A 24,442-nucleotide genomic window follows, 5' to 3' on the forward strand; every position below is an offset into this window, starting at 1 on the left:
AATGCTACAGTACACAATGCCCGCAGGACAAGGGACTTCTTCCAGGAGAATAACATCACTCTTTTGGCCCATCCTGCGTGTTTCCCTGATCTAAATCCAATTGAGAACCTTTGGGGACGGATGGCAAGGGAAGTTTACAAAAATGGACAAAAGTTCCAAACAGTAGATGGCCTTCGTCCGGCCGTCTTCACCACTTGGAGAAATTTTCCCACTCACCTCATGGAAACGCTTGCATCAAGCATGCCGAAACAAATTTTTGAAGTGATAAACAATAACGGCGGAGCTACTCATTACTGAGTTCATGTTTGGATGTTGGATTTCTGTTTTTGGGGGGGGGGGGGGGGGGGCCCCCTTTAGTTTTTTTTTGGGGAGGTGTGGTCCTAAACTTTTGATCAGCTAAAAAACAGCCTGTTTCAGTTTATTTGTTGTTTTCATTAAATTGAATGCTCAAAAAATGTTTTGTCTCTTTCCTATTTCTTCTTGTTGCATGTTGAAGTTGTACTTGGAACCTTGTTAAGATCCAGCCATGCTAAATATGATTTTTTTGCCATTTTTCAAGTGGTCTTAAACTTTTGATCAGGACTGTATTAGGTCGTATCTTGCCAATATTCCGCTGCGGAAATTATCGGCGCAATCAGCACACAATTTAGATGAACCTCTAGAATTAGAGGAGCTTAGGATGGCACTTGGGTCTTTCTCTAACGAAAAGGCCCTGGGATTTGACCGATTACCTAGCGAATTTTTTAAAAGATACCAGGATGATATTTCTTGACGTGTTTAACGATGCTTTCAGGGAGGCTGTGGTGGTGGTCATTCCAAAACCGGGTAAGGATCCGACGCTTCCGACGGAGTCCTACAGGCCCATCTTCCTCCTCCCTGTAGATGTAAAATTCTTGGCAAAAATATTGGCCATCCACCTACACAGGGTTATTAATACTTTAATACATTGACCAATCAGGATTTATGCCTGATAAAAGCACGTCTATCAACCTAAGGAGGCTTTTCCGTATTCTCCAACGGCGAGTGGATACGGGGGGGGGGGGGGTGTAGAGCGGTGGTTTCTCTCGACGCTGCCAAAGCTTATGACAGTGTCGAGTCGGATTATCTGTGGGAAACTATGAAAATTATGGGGTTTGGCCCGGGATTTTTATCCTGGGTGAAACTTTTATATAGATTCCCGCTGGCCAGAGTTAGAACAAATGGAAAGCTTAGTCTGCAATTCGCGTTGTATCGTGGGACTAGACACGGGTGTCCTCTGTCCTCACTCCTATTTTCAGTGGCCATTAAACCATTAGCGTGTACACTGTGTTCGTCACCGGATTGGACGGGGCTTAAGTTGGGTCCTCATGAAGAACGAGTCTCCCTATACGCAGATGACCTGCTTTTGTACATTGGTGACCTGGAGCGGTCGATCCATCCGGTGATGCAACATATTACTGAATTTGGCCTCCGATCGGGGTAACGTATCAACTGGGATAAATCAGTGATACTTCAACTTGATACGCTCCCTCTCCATATGGATTGGTCAAAGATTTAATTACAAATTGTCGATAAATTTTAAATATCTTGGTGTCCTGATTGCTTCAAGAGTTGCGGACCATGTTAAACTTAATATAGACCCCCTGTTAACTAAATTTCTGGATAAGGTCTCCACCTGGTCCAAGCTCCCGCTTTCAGTGGTAGGGAGATGCAATTTGATTAAGATGATCCTGATGCCCCAACTGCTATATCTCTTACACGACTCACCTGTTTATTCTACAAAATTCAAGGCATTTTCCGATCACTTATATGGAAGAAAAAGCAGCCTAGAATAAAACTGGAAACATTGCAGAGAGGCAAGGAGGAGGGAGGTCTGTCCGTACCAAATCCCTGGGTTTATTATGAAGCTGCCCAGTTGCTACATAATAGGGTTACTTAAAGGGTTGGGGGCAACGTATGGAAGGAGGGCCCTCAGCACGTATAGTATCTTATGTGGGAAAGCAAGACATACAAAATCGGTGTACCTAAAATAGGGAGGGTACAAGGTGTTGGGGATTTACCCACGGTGTCCCTAATGTGTAAGATCTGGTCCAAATTTAAAGATATTATTGGCCTTAATGGACTCTATGGACATGCGCTTTTGTGGCGAAACCCGAAGCTTCCGGAGATATTTAGACTAGAAGGGTTTTATCCTTGGGAGAAAAGGGTGTCCTCAGTCTAAACCATATTCAGGAGGATGGTAATATGAAATCCTTTGCACAGCTACAAAGTGAGTTTGCACCAGGGGCGTCGTTAGGTCTTAAGCCCCGGATGTTTTGACTAGTGCCCCGAATGTATTGCTGGCACTGGCAGGGTCGGCTGGCGCTCTGACTCTCTTGCGCTACACCGGCCCTGCCGCTCGCCACACTCCAAAACTGTATGTGTAAATAATCCGAATCTCCGCCTGCCCTGCTTGCAGACTTACTTAACTTTTAACTTTAATAATCATCCGCAGCCGGCGCCGCTCATCTAACTAGATTTCTTACTGCAGCTCTGCCTCCGGTAACAGCACGCAGTGCAGGTGGCGCTCACTCACTGACGTCAGGCTCCTGCTCCTCCCACTAGGCAGCGCAGACGCGTGACGTCGGTGAGTGAGCACCGCCCGAACTGCCTGGAGCTGACTAGCTGAGAGAGAGACTCTTCTCTGAGTAAGACTAGTATTGAGCAAAAGTTTAAGTTGCACTTGCAGGGGAGGGGGATCTGTGGTGGATGGCACTGTTATGGGGAGGGGGATCTGTGGTGGATGGCACTGTTATGGGGAGGGGGATCTGTGGTGGATGGCACTGTTATGGGGAGGGGGATCTGTGGTGGGTGGCACTGTTATGGGGAGGGGGATCTGTGGTGGGTGGCACTGTTATGGGGAGGGGGATCTGTGGTGGATGGCACTGTTATGGGGAGGGGGATCTGTGGTGGATGGCACTGTTATGGGGAGGGGGATCTGTGGTGGGTGGCACTGTTATGGGGAGGGGGATCTGTGGTGGATGGCACTGTTATGGGGAGGGGGATCTGTGGTGGATGGCACTGTTATGGGGAGGGGGATCTGTGGTGGGTGGCACTGTTATGGGGAGGGGGATCTGTGGTGGGTGGCACTGTTATGGGGAGGAGGATCTGTGGTGGATGGCACTGTTATGGGGAGGAGGATCTGTGGATGGCACTGTTATGGGGAGGGGGATCTGTGGATGGCACAGTTATGGGGAGGGGGATCTGTGGATGGCACAGTTATGGGGAGGGGGATCTGTGGATGGCACAGTTATGGGGAGGGGGATCTTGCGGCAGTCTCTGATCTCATCATTGAGCAGGACCTGCCGAAGGACCTGCGATCTGCGTGGTGACATAACCACGTGGGAGCGCTCAGTGACATCATCGCACATCCTTCAGCGGGTCCTGTTCTGAGAAGAGAGAAGAGACTGCTGCAGCGCAAGCAAGTGGATAAGGTGAGGGGTTTTTTTTATAAATTTTTTTGGCTGTGGGACTCTATGGGGGCATTATATAAACCATGGAGGACATTATGAAGCTGGGGGCCCTAAAAAAAAAAAACAACACACTATGGGGGACATTATTTAAGATGGGGCCCTACATTGGGGGCATTATTAAAGCTAGAGGTGGTTAAAAAGATGATATACACCATGTGGGACATTTATTTCGCTGGGGGCCTACATGGGGACATTATTTAAGCTGGGGTCAGAAACAAAAAAGAAATCCTACACTATGGGGGGACATTATTTTAGCTGGGGGCCTACCATGCTGTGGGTGTTCTCAGAAGGGTGGGTCTAGAAATAACTGCCAATTAAATTCATCCATTTTTCATGTCAGTTTTTAAGGGACATGAAAAACTGATCCAAAGCGGACACACACTCAGAAAATGGATGCACGTACTGATGCAAAATGGCCATGAAAAACTGACAGTGTGTCCGTTTTTAACGGACGTTTTTTTCCACTGTCATGTGCATGAGGCCTGACTCAGGATGCATCAGTTCTGTCCCTCTGACGTTTTTTGGACGGAGAAAATACGGCAGCATGCTGCAGTTTTCTCTCTGACCAAAAATACGGATCCGGCATTAATTTACATTGAAGTGTATTAGTGCTGGATCCAGCATTAATTGTTCTGGCAAAACGGATCTGGCTTTCCGGTCTGCGCATGCGCAGACCTTTAAAAATGCAAAAAAAGTTAATACCGGATCTGTTTTTCCCAGATTACATCGGAGAGACGGATCCGGTATTGAAATGCATTTGTGAGACGGATCCGGATCCATCTCACAAATGCATCCATTTGCGTCCAGATTGTCGGATCCGACAGGCAGTTTCGGCGACCGAACTGCCTGCCAAAATCCTCTGCCGCAAGTGAAAGTACCTTAAGTGAACAAGAATACTCCTTGAACAGGAGGAGGAGGCCCCTTGCGAATTGTACTTTTTAACAAGACCTTTATGAAGAACATTTTAAATCTTAAATGAAGAGAGCAGCAATCAGAAAGACACAAGACTAATAAATGTATTAACTAATTAATTAATCTCATCGGGACCAATGTATCGAAGACCCAATTTATACACATATTTTTTGTAACCAACCATAGATTTTCCTTCACAGATAAATCACAGAATGTATATCAGCTTTTTTCTTTTTGAAACAAATTGTAGTTTCTTCAGGTTCAGCTTGAACCTGAGTTCAAACTGTGAATTGTTCCTCACCTCCGGATTTACTTTAACAGAAGTGGAAAATGATGGCAACCTTTTGATAACAAATATGGCTAGTAGCAGATTATCCGTTCAGATTGATCATCAGCAATATAACACCTAACTTACTGCTCAGTGGTTTGACCATTAGGGTCCATTCACACGTCTTTTTGCGGACCGCACATAGCCGCCACTTTAATAGAAATGTATTTTCTTGTCCGTGTCTGTGGACAAGAATAGGACATGTTCTATTTTTTGCGGAGCGGAAGTGTGGATGCGGACAGCACACTGTGTGCTGTCCGCATCTTTTCTGGCCCCATTGAAAATGAATGGGTCCAGATCAGTTCTCCAATATGGATCAATTTTGCGGATGTGTGAATGGACCCTTAGGCTCAGGATGAAATACAGAATAAAATGACAACTACACCTGGAGCCTGTCACAAAAAGCTCTCCAAAATCTGGAAACAAACTGAACCTGGAAACGATGTTCTCTGGTACCATGCATTTAATAAATAAACTGGACTAGCCTAGAAATTGGACAGTTTCACTAATGTACAGTAACAAAATGACACTTCTTACAAAAACGATCAACAGCAACTGAAACTACATTTGAACCCCCAGACGGAGACAAATCGGTGATAAAATCCATAGATGGATGGGTCCATGATATGTATGGAACAGACAGTGGATTGAGATTTGGTTTGAGTCAGTTGATGTCAACACGCTGGCCAAGAGTGACCGGAGGCTGTGGTCTTTCCCTCCTCTCCCCAATTCAGATTGCTGTGTTTGAGGAGCGCTTGTGCCACGGAGCTTTACACTGTGTGCCCTGTGACTGCTACTATCTGCCGTCCCCATCCAGACAAGAGGGAGAGAAGGCTCAAAAGCTGTACAAACTGCACCAGGCTATACTGTCCTGGACGCTACGGGAGGACAACAAATACCCTGCTGACTGCCTCACAATCGGCTACATATGTATGTGTATAGATCCAGCGATGTATGCAGGCAGGCCGATCATCTGGCTAGTGCCAATGTGGCACCCCGGTTTTTTCCACGTTATGTGTTGATGCTACTCCTGATCATTGGTGTAAGTTCAGGAATTCAGACATTTTCCCTGGTAAAAGAATGCGAAATGCTGGTCATAAAAATGTGTGTCATATGTATTTTAATGGGATGTGACGTCACTAGCCAGGCTAGTCAACCTCAGCACATGGAGGATTTTTAACATATAGTAAGGTACAGCTTGTAGTTAACAGAAGATAATCCAATACTCATTGGGAAAGCGAACCTCGGAGCGCATACGTTTTAAACTGTTGTGGCAACATAGGGCTTTTTTTATGGGGTTCTGGTTGATCAAACTACTTTCATTGCACCAAGATTACACATCCATCGATTGGAGAGAGAAACTGTCTGTTTGGGTTTTATAGAGTTTACTATGGAATACGACATATTCTATATTTTTGCAGGCATACGGTTGCAGTCACCATGGTGTGCTCTCCGCATCTTTTGTGGCCCCATTGAATTGAATAAAACAGGACAACAGCTTTAAATAGACATTTGGAGGGGGAACTGTGAATACTTCTAAAGTAGATTAAGAATTTAGCTTTTTTGACATCTTAGGCAGCTTTTTTTTTTCTGGAAAACAAATCGTATCTACATATCGCTGACAATTGTTGTGATTTGTTATATGTTGCTAGGAACTCGAAAAGGAGCTAGATTTGCAACTTGGATTGAAGACTGAAATGGAAATGGCCATGAAACTTCTTGAAAAAGATATTCATGAAAAGCAGGATACTTTAGTAGTGCTACGGAAACAACTGGATGATGTAAAATCCATTAATCTTCAAATGTGCGAAAAAGTCAAGGTAAATAACGTTAAACAGTACATCCCACAATAATATGTACTGTTCAGCTGGGCCTGATAAAGTAGTAGGATCTGTGTGTATTTTGTTCTGTTTAACCAACTATTGATCATTTCCCATGTATAACCTTCCAGCAGTGGATTTACTAGTTTACTGTCATTGCGGTTGGCTCAGTGGTTAGCACTGGTGCCTTCCATTCCTAGGTTTGAATCTGACAACATCTGCATGGAGTTTGTATGTTCTCCCTGTTTTGCGTGGGTTTCCTCCCATGCGCCAAATACATATTGATGGAGAAATTAGATTGTGAGCCCCATTCTGTAAAGCGTTGTGGAATATGTCAGTGCTATATTAGTGATTAAAATAATATTAAAAGTGACTCTATGTGGACTATGCCAGTTAACCCGTCACTGAGCTTAGACCTCCTTCATATGGTTCCCTTAAAGAGGACCTTTCACCAGAATTAAACTTCTAAAGTAACTATATAGGCATGTAGAGCGGCGCCCAGGAACCCCCCTGCACTTACTGTTATACCTGGGCGCCGCTCCGTTCTCCCGTAATTGCCTCCGGTATCTTTACAGTTAGGCTCCACCCAGGGGAACCTGCCGGCGCCTCCTTCTCCCATGCTGCAGCGCTGGCCAATCACAGCGCTCAGCTTATAGCCTGAGAGGCTTTTTTCTCTCTCAGGCTATGAGCTGAGCGCTGTGATTGTCCAGCGCTGCAGCATGGGAGAATCAGCCGAAGGCAGGTTCCCCTGGGTGGAGCCTAACTGTAAAGATACCGGAGGCAATTACGGGAGAACGGAGCGGCGCCTAGGTATAACAGTAAGTGCAGGGGGGTCCCTGGGCGCCGCTCTACATGCCTGTATAGTTACTTTAGAAGTTTAATTCTGGTGAAAGGTCCTCTTTAAAGAGTGGGCCTTGTGAGTGCAGTTGCTCTACCACCCACAATTTCCTCCAAAGAGCCGGAGTATCTTTTATCAATGCTCTCGAATATTTCCAAAAATAATTGCTGTTTGTTTTAAATGTTCTTTTTTTGTAGGAAGCAGAAATGGCCTTGCAGAATAAGAGTGAACAGTTATGTTTACTCCAAGCTAAAATGGATCAGGTTGACTCTACAACAACAGCAATGGAAGAAAGGTTCTTCTTTTTCTTTATCGATAGTACAAGGAAATATAAGAAACTTTGTAACAGAACTTATTGCAGAAAAATGCTTCTTTCCCCACTTGACAGCCTGTTATCCTGCTTCCAAGCCTCCTCCACTAATCATTCACACATCTCTGGGTTAGAACCTTACTGTGAGATCATTACAGCCCATAGAGAGAGGACATAGTTTCTGGGGAAAGACAAAGACCTCATGCACACGACAGTTGTTTTTTGTGTCCGCAAATTGTGCGTCTGCCCCCAAAAAATGGATGTGGCATCCGTTTTTTGGGGAGGATCCGTGTTTTTCCACAGATCCCTTGTAATAATTGCCTCTCCTTGTCCGCAAATGTGAAAAATGTAGGACATGCACAATTTTTTTTGCTGAAGGGAAACGCGGACAACAGCCGCGGAACCCAAACGGATGAACTATCAGCATTTTTTTGCTGACCCATTGAAATGAATGGGTCCCCATCCTTTCTGCAATAAAAACGGAACGGAGGCCGAGAAAAACAACTTGTGTGCATGAGGCCAAAGGCAGAGACATAAAGAGACATGGCTGCAGTTTGCTATCTCACCCCGTTCTAGATTCGCAGCTACATGGCTCAGTACCGCTGTATAATTTCCTCCCTGCTGCTGTTGTATCTCAGGGTGTGCAGCATAGAGACTGTAGAGCAGGATCTCCTCTTCTCTGTTTATGGGAGACATCATGACATCTAGACTAACATTTAGAGGTGAACTAGCTCTAGATACAGCTCGGACTCCTGACCCAATTCCATATTATCAAATATAGAGCAGCCGTTAAGGCAATCTTAGTCTCGTTTTACAGCTCATATCTGTGATACCTATCTCATACCTGATGAAGCTAACTCTCCCCCACCCCTTATGCTGATGTGGAGGAGGAGGGAGGCAGTGGGAGTGGGAGTTGTGCTGACAGGCTTCAGAAGAAGAGCAACAGAGCCTTCTCGTTCTTAATATAAATTTACATGTCTCTTGGGGTGGATAACACGCATTTCTGTGCATATTACCAATCCTCATTCCCCCATCAATAAGAGAGAATTCTTACTCTTAATCTTTGTCACATATGGGGAGTCTTTTTTATTTTTATTTTTTTGTTCCAAAAAAGGAGAGAGAAGATGAGCACTTGCTCATCTATTTAACCCTTTGCAGCTGATTAGGCCATTTATTGACTCCTTGACCCAGACGTTTACCAGCGTCCGGATCACCGGATAAGTTGCACCAAACACACAAATATAAATAAAATTAACATTTTACACTATCCCTGTCCTGTACATACCCAATGCAGACTGCTTCTATAGCAATACCCGTTATACTTGCAGTAATAGCAATAATGATAATCACTACAGAGAAATCGAATATATCGTAATTTTTGACAGATGGCAATGGTTTTCGCCAGTCAGAAAAAAAAAACATTTTCACTTACTCTCTGGCTCTAAAAAATAATTATTTTCAAGTACTGTAGTTTTTCGGTTTTCCTTTCAGCGCATGCCTTTTGAAAATGCAAAAAAAATATATGCCGGATCCAGCAGGCAGTTCCGGCGACTGAACTGCCTGCCGGAATCCTCTGCCGCAAGTGTGAAAGTACCCTCACTCATTTTCGGATGAACTGCAGGTGGTTCAGCTTGCATATTATACCATTTAGAAATGTATTAGTCAATTGTAATTAGGCCCCTTACACACAAGCCAGTATTCCGTGTGGGTGCAATGTGTGTTGTGAACGCATTGCGCCCGCACGGAATCCGGCCCCATTTATTTTAATGGGGCTGTGTACATGTGCGTTGGTTTTCACGCATCACTTGTGCGTTGCATGAAAATCGCAGCATGTTCTATATTCAGTAATTTTCACCCAACACTGGCCCCATAGAAGTGAATAGAGCTGCGTGAAAAAACCTGCATGATAAAAACTGAATAAATGAACGCGATCGCAGACAAAACTGAATGACTTTGCGAAATCACGCATTTTTCACTGAACACATTCGCAACACATCCGGACCTAATCTGCACACGCTCGTCTACAAGGGGCCTTACAGTTCACATAGGGCGATTTAAATAATAATTCCTAACGCTTGCTTGCTAGTGTTGGTGTTCCTACAGATTTTAACACACGCAACATTGAATGTACACGTGTGTTGAGTGGCAATAGTGTGTGTAAGATGGTGTTCAGTGGGGGCTGTCCTGCTCCAGCACTCTGTTGGGTTGTGCTTAGTGAAGAGAAGGCACACCTATTCCCCAGGTCTCGCCATGGTAGGCTTCTCCTGTCTGTTGGAAGGTGGGCTGGAAACAGTAGGCAGGGAATGAGTCAGCCGGTGCAGTTTCACATATAACAAGTCTTTATTTAAGAACCAGTTTTCCCCCAATCATCCACAATAAATTATTGTGGCACAGTTCTTAACCCCTTAGTGACCACCGATACGTGTTTTTACGGCGGTCACTAAGGGGCCTTATGCCGGGCAGCCGCTTTTTTGCGGCAGCCCAGTCTAAGCGCTGCACGGGTTCCCCGGGGAACGGGGGCCCGACTTTCACATGAAAACCGCGCAGCCTGCTGGTCAATGTTAGAATAGAATGGCCATTAATATGCAATGCACTATAGCAGGGGTGCACAACCTTTTTTGGGGCCGCATCGTCTATTCCAAGGGCCCGCAAAAAAAGTTAATCAGCACTTTTTTGCATCAGCCTATTACACAGGCTGATGCAAAGTGAATGGGGAGGAACGGATCCGTTTGGCTCAGTTTCGTCAGACTGACACCAAAACGCTGTCCGCCTCCAAAACGGAATGGAGACGGAACTGAGGCAAACTCCCAAACGGAAAGCCAAAACACCAGTGCGAAAGTAGCCTAAAACAAACAAGGAATTCTAATATGGATGGACTTAATGTTAAAGAACAGTTAGCAATCATTCCTCTGGGGTCAAGGAAAGGCTATAAAGCAACCTTTTTGGGTCTGGAGTCCACATTGTTCTATTTAAAGGGTATTGGCAGAATGGGGTGGCTCTACTAATCAATGGGGATGGGATGGTGCTCTATATCTCAGTGTGAACTCCACACACCAAAAATTAATACAAAAAGATAATTAAGGAAGATATGGCACTCATATATCCGGAGGACTGCTCAAACATTTATTTTTATTAATATCAAATACTCTGCAGGTCACAACTAAATAAATACATCTAAAATCAACATACAAGATACGTAAATTGTATACTAGAAATACACAATAAAACCATTAAAACATCACTAAAATGACGATTGTAATGTTAAAGGCTGAGGAATAGGGTATTCGTTGAACCTATGTGCCCAACAGCAAATGTAGTCAGGTCATCAAATAAAGGTGACCGTTCAGGCTGGGTGTCGATCAGACCATCACCATATTTTCGATAACCACAAAAAATTCTATAACCGCAATTCATAATACGCTCTGGTTAACAAATATAATAGTCATTCAAACCAGAATCTCGATTGGGTGATCAACAATTATTCGGCATTAATAATCGCCATTAAACATGTTGGAATGCATTTGTATAATTTTCCCAGATAACAGAACGTGGTTCCAGTTCGATTATTGGCTGTGAGTTACAGGTGTTGTATCCATCCAACACTAGATATTTGGTCGGCTCACAAAGTCAATATTCCATTATAGAAACACTGTATCAATTGCACAGATTAGCTTGAATAATTCGGGATTCCAGCTCTCTGGTGGCGTCCCACCTCTTCATGAGCTGTACTACTCCCTTACCTCCAAAGCGCAATAATGCCTTTCCTCTGGTCTCTGCTGTTTCAGCTTCCCTTGTGCTCAAATCCTGGGTTGCTCCAATTCAGGTGGAGTGGAACAGTGTGGCTCCAGGGAATTCTTTAGTAGGCACAGGACAATCTGTTCTCAGCCAGCAGATAAGAGAGAGGTGCAGATCCTGATGGTCTGTAGCATACGCAGAAATGGTGGTTTTAGAGGGTCCAAATTTCTCCCAAACGCGTTTCAAAGTCTTATGGGTTCTGACTTCTTCCTCAGTGGTGACTTTTACAAGTCGTCTCGCAAAAATAAAGCCCACACACTCCATAGAAAGAAAAAAAAAAGTCTTGGGTCTTGGGAAATGGCAATGCAAAAACATTTTTTTCCGTTTAGAAAAAGGTGTTTTATTGCAAAAAAGTAGTAAAACATAATAAAATCTATATGTATTTGGTATCACTGTAATCGTACTGAACCAGAGAATAAATATATTATGTTATTTATACCGAAAACCCCATAAAATTTAGAACGTAAAAACGCAGTAGCATAATTGCTGTTTTTCCCATCTCCCTCCCATAGAGAGTTAAAAAAAGTCAATTAGAAAGTTATGTATACCACAAAATGGCACCATTAAAAAGTACAACTTTTCGCGCAAAAAAATAAAAACAAGCCCTCATAAAGCTATATAGACGGAATGCGACGATGAAAAAAGGAAGAAAAACGCTTGTTCAGTAAGGCCAAAGACAGGCTGGCCACTAAGGGGTTAACTTTTGGGGTTGATTCCAGGACCTCCTTGAGACACTTTCAAAGATACCAACACTTAAAAGGTTTATCCAGGAATTTCATACTGATGAATAAGATCGGCGGGAGTTGCACATAGATTCCTACCTACATAAACACGCATTTTCCAGCAATTTCACAATATAAAACTCAAAACTATAGGTAGGTCGTACTGGCTTTTAATTTAAGTCAGCTTGGCTAATAGATTAGCTTCATGGGATTAGCAGTGAATTTTTATTAACCTCCCTAGCGGTAATCCCAACACTGGCTCAGGGTTAATTTACACTGCAAGAAGCGGTAACCCCGAACCACACTCAGGATTACCATGGGTTAATGATAAGGGGGCAGGAATGGATGCGGACAGCACACAGTGTGATGTCCGCATGAGCATTTCCGGAGCACAGCGCGAACTTCCATCCGCAGCTCTGGAAGAATGTACTGCTTTGGGTATGAAAATACTACAGGAATTAGACCGCCAGGGAGGTTAAAGGGAATCAGTCGTTAGGAAACTAACTGATAAATGAGGTACAATGCCTTGAAGGGCTGGCTCAGCGGAATAAAATATTACCTTTCACTTTTCAATCCGCTGCTTATTCTAGTTACCGGTACTTTTTAACTGAGCACTTAAGGCTACTTTCACACTCGTGTTTGGTGCGGATCCGTCTCGGATCTGCACAGTCGGAACCGTTCAGATAATACAAACATCTGCATCCGTTCAGAACGGATCCGTTTATATTATCTTTAACATAGCCAAGACCTTGAACATCTTGAACACCATTGAAAGTCAATGGAGGACGGATCAGTTTTCTATTGTGCCAGATTGTGTCTGCCGAAACTGAGCCAAAACGTATCCGTTCTGACACACAATGTAAGTCCATGGGGACGGATCCGTTTGGCTCAGTTTCGTCAGAAGGACACCAAAATGCCTCTAAAACGGAATAGAGACAGAACGGAGGCAAACTGATGCATTCTGAGTGGATCCTTTTCCATTCAGAATGCATTACGGCAAAACTGATCCATTTTGGACCGCTTGTGAGAGCCTTGAGCGGATATCACAAACGGAAAGCCGAAACGCCAGTGTGAAAGTGGCCTAAGCTGCACTGAGGGCTGGGCCAAGCCACTATATACACCCTTGTTTTCTTGACTTTCTCTGCCGGCCCCTCACCCTCCCGGATTGACAGGGCTTGGTTCCTACATAGTCTTCTCACCTGGCAGTGGAAGCAGGAGGAACAGTATGGCTTTGGCCGTTCTTCGGTGCACTTTAATGCTCATTTGAATATGGATGTACTTTCTCTTCAGACTGAAGCAACGAATTGCCTAGTCAAAGGTATCATGGCATTCAGCTAAGCTAGCCCTACAAGGCATTCACTTAGAAGGAGTTGTCCCATCCCAGCAAGTGCTATGCTGTCCCTCTAATTCCTGGGTTCCAGGAACAGGGTAGCCTTCTGTGGAAATAGTGGAGCGTCGGGTGCTTGGTAGTTTCTGTAACGCTGGCCACCCCAGGTCAGCATTTATTGGGGGTTATTTTCATCTTGTCAATGAAAAGCTGGCATGGGACAACCCCCTTAAGTTTCTCTTATGGAAGAAAGGACTTCTCCAATTTTTTTTAATTTTTTTCAGACTACAGGATTTAGAAAAATCTAAGCAAATATCTGAAGAAAATTGTATTAAAATGAAGACGAACTTGGAAGTCAAAACTGAGAACTTGAAACAGCAGCTTCAAAAGCTGGATTCACAACGGTAAAAAAAAATGTTAATTTTGCTAAAAGGCTCATTAGAGAAAGCAAGTAGAAAATCTCTAAGTCTACTTTCACACTCGCGTTTGGTGCGGATCCGTTCAGATAATGCAAATATCTGCATCCGTTCAGAACGGATCCGTTTGTATTATCTTTAACATAGCCAAGACGGATCCGTATTGAACACCATTGAAAGTCAATAGAGGATGGATCCGTTTTCTATTGTGTCATAGAAAACGGATCCATCCCCATTGACTTAAATTGTGTGTCAGGACGGATCCGTTTGGCTCAGTTTCCACAGACGGACACCAAAACGCTGTCCGCCTCCAAAGCGGAATGGAGACGGAACGGAGGCAAACTGGTGCATTCTGAGCGGATCCTTTTGCATTCAGAATGCATTAGGGATGAACTGATCTGTTTTGGGCTGCTTGTGAGAGCCCATGACGGATCTCACAAACGGAAAGCCAAAACGCCAGTGTGACAGTAGCCTAAAACAAACAAGGAATTCTAATATGGATGGACTTAATGTTAAATAACAGTTAGCAATTATTCCTCTGGGGTCAAGGAACGGCTATAAAACACTGCAACCTTTTTTGGTCTGAAGTTCACATTGTTCTATTTAAAGGGGCCTCAAAAAATGTTGATCAGCGCTTGTTTGCGTCGGTCGATTAAATTATGCAAAGTGAATAGGGAAGGAATGATCGCTACCACAGTCATTCCTCCCTCATTCAGTTCTGTTGATTATTGGCAGCACACTCCTAATTACATATACATCTCAACTTGTTTGTGCCCCCACACAGTAGTTAAGCCTCATTTGAGCTCCCCACACAGCGCCCCCACATGGTAGTGTATTGCTAACAAATACACGATTTCAGTTTCAGCTAATCTTTAAAGAGAAATGACATACACCAACTTGTCAGGGTGATACCTGACTCTGACACCTGACTTTCATATTTGACTCTGACATCTGAGTTTGACTTGCGCTCTTCATACGTCAGGGTCAAAGGTAGCATGAGTTATAGATATACTGTGTATTGGTATGCTAAATCACACATCCAAAGTCTATAGCTGAGCTTCCAGCTCTGTCTCTGAAATGCTTTAAGCTCACATATTACAGTATTAGAGGAGTGCATAGCTCAGTGGTTAGGGTGCTGGTTTGTATTCTGGAGTTTTTGGGTTCAAGACCCAATAGAAACCTTAAAATGGCAAGTTGATATTTTAAACATAGATAAGAGACAAATTCAAGTGATGTGTGACGCTGATATCTGACTTTCCTGCCTAGTCAAAGTCAGCATCACAATGATTTTTTAATTCATTGTACTTTTCATATGCTGAATCGCATAGATAAGGAGAATCTCAGGCTGATATAAGGCAAGCCTATAGCTAAGGCTACTTTCACACTGGCGTTTTGGCTTTCCGTTTGTGAGATCCGTTCAGGGCTCTCACAAGCGGTCCAAAACGGATCAGTTTTGCCCTAATGCATTCTGAATGGAAAAGGATCTGCTCAGAATGCACCAGTTTGCATCCGTTCCGTCTCCATTCTGCAGCGTTTTGGTGTCTGTCTGACGAAACTGACCCAAACAGATCCGTTCTGGCACACAATGTAAGTCAATGGGGACAGATCTGTTTTCTATGACACAATCTGGCACAATAGAAAACAAATCCGTCCTCTATTGACTTTCAATGGTGTTCAAGACGGATCCATCTTGGCTATATTAAAGATAATACAAACGGATCCGCTCTGAACGGATGCAGATGATTGTATTATCTGAACGGATCAGTCTGTGCAGATCCATGACGGATCCGCACCAAACCAGAGTGTGAAAGTAGCCTTAGTGATAAGATGGTTGCCCTTATATGCAGTATCCCTGGGTTCAAAACCTCATTGATGTCTTCGAAAATATTTTATTAAGGGTACTTTCACACTTGCGGCAGAGTGATCCGGCAAGCAGTTCCATCGCCCCCGGCAATCTGCATACAAACGGACAGCATTTGTTGACTGATCCGGATGCTTCATTGCAAGAACGGATCCATCTGTCCGTTTGTCATACAGACTAACGGATCCGTTTCAAATTTTTTTTCTTCACATTTTTAAAGGTCTGCTCATGCGCAGACTGGAATGACGGATCCGGGATTGCGGTATTTTTAATGCCGGATCCGGCATTCAGGCAAGTGTTCTGTTTTTTTGGCCGGAGATAAAACCGCAGCCTGCTGTTTACCTTGGACCCAGCAATTCATTATGGATGCCCTCAAAAAGACTGAAGACATCCTGATGCATCCTGAACGGCTTGCTCTCCATTCAGAATGTATTAGGATAAAACTGATCAGTTATTTTCCGGTATAGAGCCCCTAGGACTGAACTCTATGCCGGAAAAGACGCTAGTGTGAAAGTACCCTTAGCCCTAGATAAGAGACAATATTCAAGTGATGTGTGACCCTGATTTCTGACTTTCCTGACTAGTCAGTTTTGAACCATAGGATACTGCATGAGAGTCAGACACCCAACCAGTGAGCTACAGGCCTTCCTATCACTGATGAGTGATTTTTCTCTAGCTATGTGATTCAGCAGACAAATGCACAGTAAAGCTAAAAGTCATTGTGACGCTGACAAGTCAGGCATCAGGGTAACACATCACTTGAATTGTCTTTTATCCAGGGATTACTTTAAAAAATATTTTTTAAAGATTGAAAGGGGTTTTGAACTCAGGAACACTGCATATAAGGCAACCATCTTACCACTGATATATATGCTTGCCTTATATTAGCTTGAGATCCTCCTTGTCTATGTGATTCAGCATATCAAAAGTACAATTAACTTAAAAGTCATTGTGACGCTGACTAGGCAGGAAAGTCAGATATCAGCGTCACACATCACTTGAATTTGTTTCTTATCTAATGTTTAAAAACATTAACTTGCCGTTTTAAGGTTTCTATAGGGTCTTGAACCCAAAAACTCCAGAATACAAACCAGCACCCTAACCACTGAGCTATGCACTCATATAATACTGTAATATGTGAGCTTAAAGGGGTTCTGCACCTTCATTTAACTGATGATCTATCCTCTGGATAGATCATCAGCTTCTGATCAGCGGGGGTCCGACACCCGGGACCCCCGCCGATCAGCTGTTTGAGAAGGCAGCGGCGCTCCAGCAGCGCCGCGGCCTTCTCACTGTTTACCGCCGGGCCGCCCACCCACTGACCTCACGACTTGTATCAACTACAGTGGGCGCGGCTAAGCTCTGTTCACTTGACTGGAGCTTAGCCGCGCCCACTGTAGTTGATACAAGTCGTGACGTCAGTGGGCGGGCGGCCCGACGGTAAACAGTGAGAAGGCCGCGGCGCTGCTGGAGCGCCGCTGCCTTCTCAAACAGCTGATCGGCGGGGGTCCCGGGTGTCGGACCCCCGCTGATCAGAAGCTGATGATCTATCCAGAGGATAGATCATCAGTTAAATAAAAGTGCAGAACCCCTTTAAAGCATTTCAGAGACGGAGCTGGAAGCTCAGCTATAGACTTTCTTTGGGTGTGTGATTTAGCATACAAATACACAGTAGATCTATAACTCACTCTGACTTTGACCCTGACCTATGAAGAGTGTAATTGTATAGAAAGGACCGGCACTTGCTCTGGTAATAATTTTCAAGTGATTTTAATGGTCACATACAAATGGTGACGCGTTTCGGCTACTATGAGCCTTTGTCAAACAAAGGCTCATAGTAGCCGAAACGCATCACCATTTGTATGTGACCATTAAAATCACTTGAAAATTATTACCAGAGCAAGTGCCGGTCCTTTCTATACAAATTAGTGCGGATCTTCCCTGGACACGTGCACCGCATCACTGACAGCGGAGTGCTGCCTGTATCTTTGGATCTATGAAGAGTGTAAGTCAAACTCAAATGTCAGAGTCAAATATCAGAGTCAGGTATCACACTGACATTATTCTGATACTTGACTATGATATCTGACCATATCCTAAAATGAACACTGTAAGAATGAAGGTACTCACATCACTGCGCCTCCGCCGAATCCTGAATGGGACGGCGCAAGCATGAGATTTACACAGCAGACGGGGCCAGCAGGAGAACGAACGCTGGCCTGGCCCTGTCAATCAAGACGGAAGGGCGTGGAAATGAGGTGGGCGAACTGAGCCTCTAGGAGCAGGTGCAACCCCCTCCCCCCCGCTCCTAGAGGCTCATTTGCATATAATAAAAGTTAAAATTACACGAAAACGGGGGCATACATAAATAAAAGAAATGCAGAGTTAAATTCAGGTGACATTTTCACATCTATAATGTCAGCATGTTTAATAGAGAAAATTGGGGTGACAGAAACCCTTTAATGTATGTAACTTTTTATTTTTTATGTGACACATGGTTCTTTATAATATTTATTTTACATTTTAGTTTGATTTGTAGAACACTGCAAAAAAAATATATTTAAGAGTCAAATTATAGCTCCTCTTTTATGGCAACTGTTATGGTTGGCTTGGGTATTTTTATCTTTTAGTTTATTATATATTTTTGCTTATTTATTTTTTTGACAAATAATATGAGCGTGGGCATTTTAAAAAAATGTTATTTGTATGTTATTATATTTTTCACATTTTATTTTTGGCACATAATACATCCCTAAAGAGGCAGTAATGTTGAGTGTTTTGGCTGGTTTGGGCATCTTTATTTATTTTAAAAATATATTTTTTTACATTTAATACATTACATGTCCCCCAAGAGGTGGTAATGGCGACTTTCAGTTGATGTGGGCATTTTGATTTTATCATTTTTTGCTTAATTTTTGACATATGTCCCCCAAGAGAGCCCAGCCCAGGAAAGGTAGATGCAGTAGTAATAAATGCAGTAGCCGTAATACAGCACAGTATCCACCACAGTTTTCAAATAGTAAATCAGTCCCAATGTATTTATCCTTCCTGTTACTGTAAGTATATTCAAAAAGCAGGTTTAGACTAAATGTATCACCATATATGTTAACAATTCAGTATATATTTATATTTCCATATTTCCAACATAGCTGCCATTTAGAGCACAGTCTACAATCTGAGAGAGAACAACAGAGGACTATTCAAGAAGAGCTTTTGAAAGAAAAGGAGATGAATAAATCCTTACAAAATGACCTCATGAAATATTCAGAACTAAAAAAGGTAAAGTGTCTAAGTTCTATCATACAGGCACCAGTGATGGAGGCGAGCGTGATTTGAAGACGTTACAGGTTTTCCTAGCAGACATTTAAAAAATGTCAGACAATGTTAAAGAGGACCTGTCACCGCTCCTGACATGTCTGTTATAATAGCTTCATGCATTCCCCATGTAATAACAATTCTGGAGCCTCTATTCTTATGGCTCTATTTTGTGCCATCCCTTAAGTTATGAATGAATTGCTAGCAGTCTGCAGTAAGGGTACAGAGGGGTGTTAACCATTTGGAGGGGTGTGTACCTGCAGACTCACTCTGTCCAATCAGTGCTGACATTGTCAGACTGTGCATGGACACAAGGGCTACATGGCAACACCTGTCGCAGCCAGGATCACTGAGCAGCGGTGATCCCAACATGGCTGGATGTCTTACTACTGCTGCGGCCGTCCAATCATTTCTATGGGATTACCGCTACTCAGCGATTCTGGCCGTGACAGCCTTACTACAGACTGCTGGCAATTCATTCATAACTTCTAGTAGAAATAATAAAGGAATGGCACAACATAGAGCCATAAGAATAGAGGCTCCAGAATTGTTACTACATGTGGAATGCATGGAGCTATTAAAATAGGCATGTCAGGAGTAGTGACAGGTCCTCTTTAAAGATGAAAATGCAGCAATACTCACCTCCATGATCCCCAACGACTGCCTTTGCAGCACTGCTCAGGTGCCCATTGCTCTCTACTTCCTGTTTTGGTGCCATTTGCTGGAAATTCCAAGACAGGCCCCAGTCAGTCAATCACTGGCCCTTTAGAGGTGATCCGCAGCCAGTAATTGGCCGAGCAGTCTCTCTTCATCTTCTGAAACCCAGGTTGATGAGCTGTTAACACCAGGCAACGTTGCTGCTTACCAGATATATAACCTGCAGATTAATGCCTATTTACAATATGTAGGGCATTGATAGGCCATGTCTGCTCTAACAGGAACAGCTAAAAGCCATCTACCCCTCGGCTTCTTTTAGTCCATAACTTATTTTGTAATGGTTCATTTCTATTTTAACCCTTTGTCATTACTTTCCCTGTGACAGGACTTTGACAAGTTGCTTCTAGAGAAAACACAATTGCAGAAGCTGTGTGTAGAACAAGAGCAGGCCCTGCAAGAAATGGGCATTCATCTAAGCCAGTAAGTTTTATTTCTTTTACAGCAGGGTTCTCAAACTCAGACGGCTATATTGGCTGCCCATAAGAAAATAATTCCAGTTGAGAAACACAATATAATGCACGAGTGTCCCTTTCATGGCCCCTAAGCTTCACCTCAGCCAGCCACACCTATGAATGATTCCTAGAGCTCCCCTAGTGGCGAGAACAATGGGCTAAGAAAGGTATGCCTGTTTTTTGTGGAATTATAATCAATTTTCAAAAATAAATTTCACATGGCTGGAGAACTCTTTTTTTAAGCGGGTTGTCTCAATTTAATTAATGGTTTTTATCATTTAGACAAATTTAATACAAGGCACTTACTAATGTATTGTGATTATCCATATTGCCTCCTTTCCTGGCATGATTCATTTTTTCATCATATTATACACTACTCATATCCATGGCTTACAGTCAGCCTGCAATCCAGTAGAGGTGACTGTGCTTGCACACAATAGAAGAAAGCGCAGGGATGCACATAGGCCGCCGCCTTCTCCTATAGTATGCAAGCACGGCCACTACTACTGGATTGCAGGGTGATTGTAATCCCTGCATACAAGCAGTATATAATGTGATGGGGAATGCATCAAACCAGCAAAGGAGGTAATATGGACAATCACAATACATTAGTAAGTGCCATGTATTAACTTTCTCTACATGACAATGCCATTTGCTGAAGTGACACAACCCCTTTAATACAGACCCCAGAATTATTACAGAGCCTCATTCTACAAATCTTTACAGGGGACAGACCCCAAATGTATACAGACTTAAGGTTACATACCAAAACAGTTCCCAAATTCATACAGACCCCACTTATTAGTTAATAGTACCCATGTACAGGATGCAACAAACCAGAGGATGAGCGTATAGTAAGGAAATAAGGATCAGAGCTCAGGAATAAAATAGGTACCGGCCAAAGAATCTAAAGAACAATGCAGGAACAATAACAACGCAAATTTCAAGATCAGATAATGACACACAGCAGGAGCCAGGCAAAGGTTAATACCATAAAAGATTTTCCAGAACTTGGATATTGATGCATCATCTCATTATAGGTCATCCGTATCAGATCGGAGTATTTTCAAAAATTATATTGGCTGTTTTTTTTAAATAGGTGCATTAAAAGCAGATCACCGTTGCGGCAGGAAACACCGCCTTTCCCAGTGAAACATAGCTGTGCTTGTGGATGCACCTGTTTAAATAAACAGCTAATGGAATTTTTCATCTCCGATTCTGTGATCTATTTCTCTTTGTCTGGATTTCTGGGACTGGAAACCGGGTGATTACATGCACAACAGGAAAGGGCTGGATGCTAACCCCCTCCACATATGTTTACATTATTGTCAGTCAAAAGATCAGCTAAAGATTGTAACCCCTTCTGGACACACTTTTCACATTCCTCATTTTCCAAATCTAACTTGTCACTTTATGTGGTAACATCTTTGTCTATGCATTTACCTATCCAGGTGATTTTGAGACACACTTTTTCATGACACATTGTACTTTTTTTAATTTATTTATAAAAGTACCACACAAATATTAATCATTAACATTTAATATATGTCTACTTTCTGTTTCCATAATTTTTAAACATTTGGGGGGACATTTATGAAGACCGGCGATTTAGACGCTCCATCCTGCGCTGACGGTTCATCCACCTAAGTTTTGTAGAAGCGCTGGCCTCTACATAACTTAGGCTGACTTTGCATTATGCCAGGCCCCTTGCTGGTGAAGATTTAGACCATTTTATACGCCTAAAACAGGCTTAGAAAATGATAAATGAGGCCTGCTCTTTTATCCACCCCCTTTTTTAGACCTGGCGTGAGTGGCGGAAATGGGGAATAACCTTTGCGCCGCAACCTGTTACAGATAGCATTTTTAGCATTTTAGAAGGTTTATACATTTAGGATAAATTTTTCTAAATTACAAGAAAATTCCCAAAACCGATCTTTTTAAATACCAATTCAGTTCTGGGTTGACTAATAGAAAAGACCAATAAATTACCCGTTCAAGAAGCTGTGTTGAATGGCATTTAACATCTCAGATGCTGTAATCAAATGTGACCACAGCATTTGAGAGTGCAAAGACTATTAGCAATACACTCTCTGGGCCAGAATGCCTTCTACTTGCTGAGATTCGGGAAGACGTTCCTTGCTGATAATAGGCCTAAGCTTTAACAAGGCTTTAAGGCCTATTACTGGTATTTCAATGCACGCTTACAGGTGGCAGCAGTGCTTTGGCATATACTAAATTTGCTATTCAGTAATGGATATGGTGAACTTAAAAAAAAAAAATCTAAATGGCCAATTCTCCATTATTTTGTCGCTTTTCCTGCCAAAAAATGTAATATAAAGTGACCAAAAAGTCATACACATGCCAAAAAAATATCACCCCACAAAAGATGAGCCTTCTTACAGCATCATAGACATAAATATATTTAAAAAAAAAGTTATGGGGGGTTAAAATTTGGCAATGCAAAGAAAAAAAATATATTTTTCATTTAATTTTCAGTATTGAAACACAAGAAAAAGTATATAAATGTGGTATTATTGTAATTGTACTGTCCCAGAGAATTAAAGGGGTTATCCGAGTTAATAAAAAAAAAAAAAAAACACTTAAAATCCATCAGGATATACATATAATTTGGTTAGGCTAGATTTCATCAAGTTAAAACCCATACTTACACCTTTTCATGGTTGTGTTATTGCTGTGTTTACATGCTGAAGTACATGCTGAGGGGGCGTATAACAACAAAGCCTGAGCTCTGCCTCATGAATATTTCTGGGCGTGAACAACCTGACCTTTCCTTCACCCTGCTCTGCACTTTGCAAAAAAAAATAAAAAATACACACTTGTCATGCGGATGGACGGATCCCTCTGGCTGTCTTTTTCACAGTATTCCCGGTTTGTGCATGCGCAGACCGGAAGGACAGATCCGTCCTTCAGTTGTTTTGCAATGCCGGATCCGCAAGGCAGCTCCGTTGTCGGAGCTGCGTGCCTGCTGGATCCGCCGATCAGGCTACTTTGCGTTCGGGGTTCCGCTTGTGGGTTCCGTTTGAAGGATATCACAAGCGGCCCCGAACGGATCCGTAGAGCCCCAATGCATTCTGAGTGGATGCGGATCCGCTCAGAATGCATCAAGATGGCTGGTCTCCGTTCCGCTCAGCAGGAGGACATCCAAACGCAGCTTTCAGCGTTCGGGTGTCCGCCTGGCCGTGCGGAGCCAAGCGGATCCGTCCAGACTTACAACGTAAGTCAATGGGGACGGATCCGTTTGAAGTTGACACAATGGTGCATTTTCAAACGGATCCGTCCCCCATTGACTTTCAATGTAAAGTCTGGACGGATCCATCTGACTAACTTTTACACTTTCTTTCTGAACTATAATGCAAACGGATCCGTTCTGAACGGATCCCAACGTTTGCATTATAGGAGCGGATCCGTCTATGCAGACATCAGACGGATCCGCTCCGAATGCAAGTGTGAATGTAGCCTCAGTGTGACAACTGACAGCATTTGTAGACGGATCCAGGTGCGGATCCGTCTAGAAATGCATTGCAATAACGGATCCGCCTATCCGCTTGTCATGCGGATGGACGGATCCCTCTGTCAGTCTTTTTCACAGTATTCCCGGTTTGTGCATGTGCAGACCGGAAGGATGGATCCGTCTATCCGCTTGTCATGCGGATGGACGGATCCCTCTGTCAGTCTTTTTCACAGTATTCCCGGTTTGTGCATGCGCAGACCGGAAGGATGGATCCGTCTATCTGCTTGCCATGCGGATGGACGGATCCCTCTGTCAGTCTTTTTCACAGTATTCCCGGTTTGTGCATGCGCAGACCGGAAGGATGGATCCGTCTATCTGCTTGCCATGTGGATGGACGGATCCCTCTGGCAGTCTTTTTCACAGTATTCCCGGTTTGTGCATGCGCAGACCGGAAGGATGGATCCGTCTATCTGCTTGCCATGCGGATGGACGGATCCCTCTGTCAGTCTTTTTCACAGTTTTCATGGTCTGCTCATGCGCAGACCGGAAGGACGGATCCGTCCTTTAGTTGTTTTGCAATGCCGGATCCGCAAGGCAGCTCCGTCGTCAGAGCTGCGTGCCTGCTGGATCCGCCGATCAGTGTGACAACGGACAGCATTTGTAGCC

At 43.4% G+C, this 24,442-nt stretch overlaps 1 protein-coding gene across 2 annotated transcripts in view; it reads left to right on the top strand.

Annotated features, from left to right (window-relative positions):
• LOC122928258 (RUN and FYVE domain-containing protein 1-like) overlaps positions 1-24,442 on the top strand; it is a 139,666-nt gene that overhangs the window by 90,271 nt on the left and 24,953 nt on the right. For both annotated transcript variants that reach the window (XM_044280916.1, XM_044280917.1), the window contains 5 exons: positions 6,384-6,551; positions 7,587-7,684; positions 13,828-13,947; positions 18,970-19,099; positions 20,178-20,272. In XM_044280916.1, coding sequence (XP_044136851.1) covers positions 6,384-6,551; positions 7,587-7,684; positions 13,828-13,947; positions 18,970-19,099; positions 20,178-20,272 — 611 coding nt within the window. The remainder of the gene's footprint in view (positions 1-6,383; positions 6,552-7,586; positions 7,685-13,827; positions 13,948-18,969; positions 19,100-20,177; positions 20,273-24,442) is intronic.

Source organism: Bufo gargarizans, chromosome 2 (assembly GCF_014858855.1).
Source record: "Bufo gargarizans isolate SCDJY-AF-19 chromosome 2, ASM1485885v1, whole genome shotgun sequence".
Classification (NCBI taxonomy): domain Eukaryota; kingdom Metazoa; phylum Chordata; class Amphibia; order Anura; family Bufonidae; genus Bufo; species Bufo gargarizans.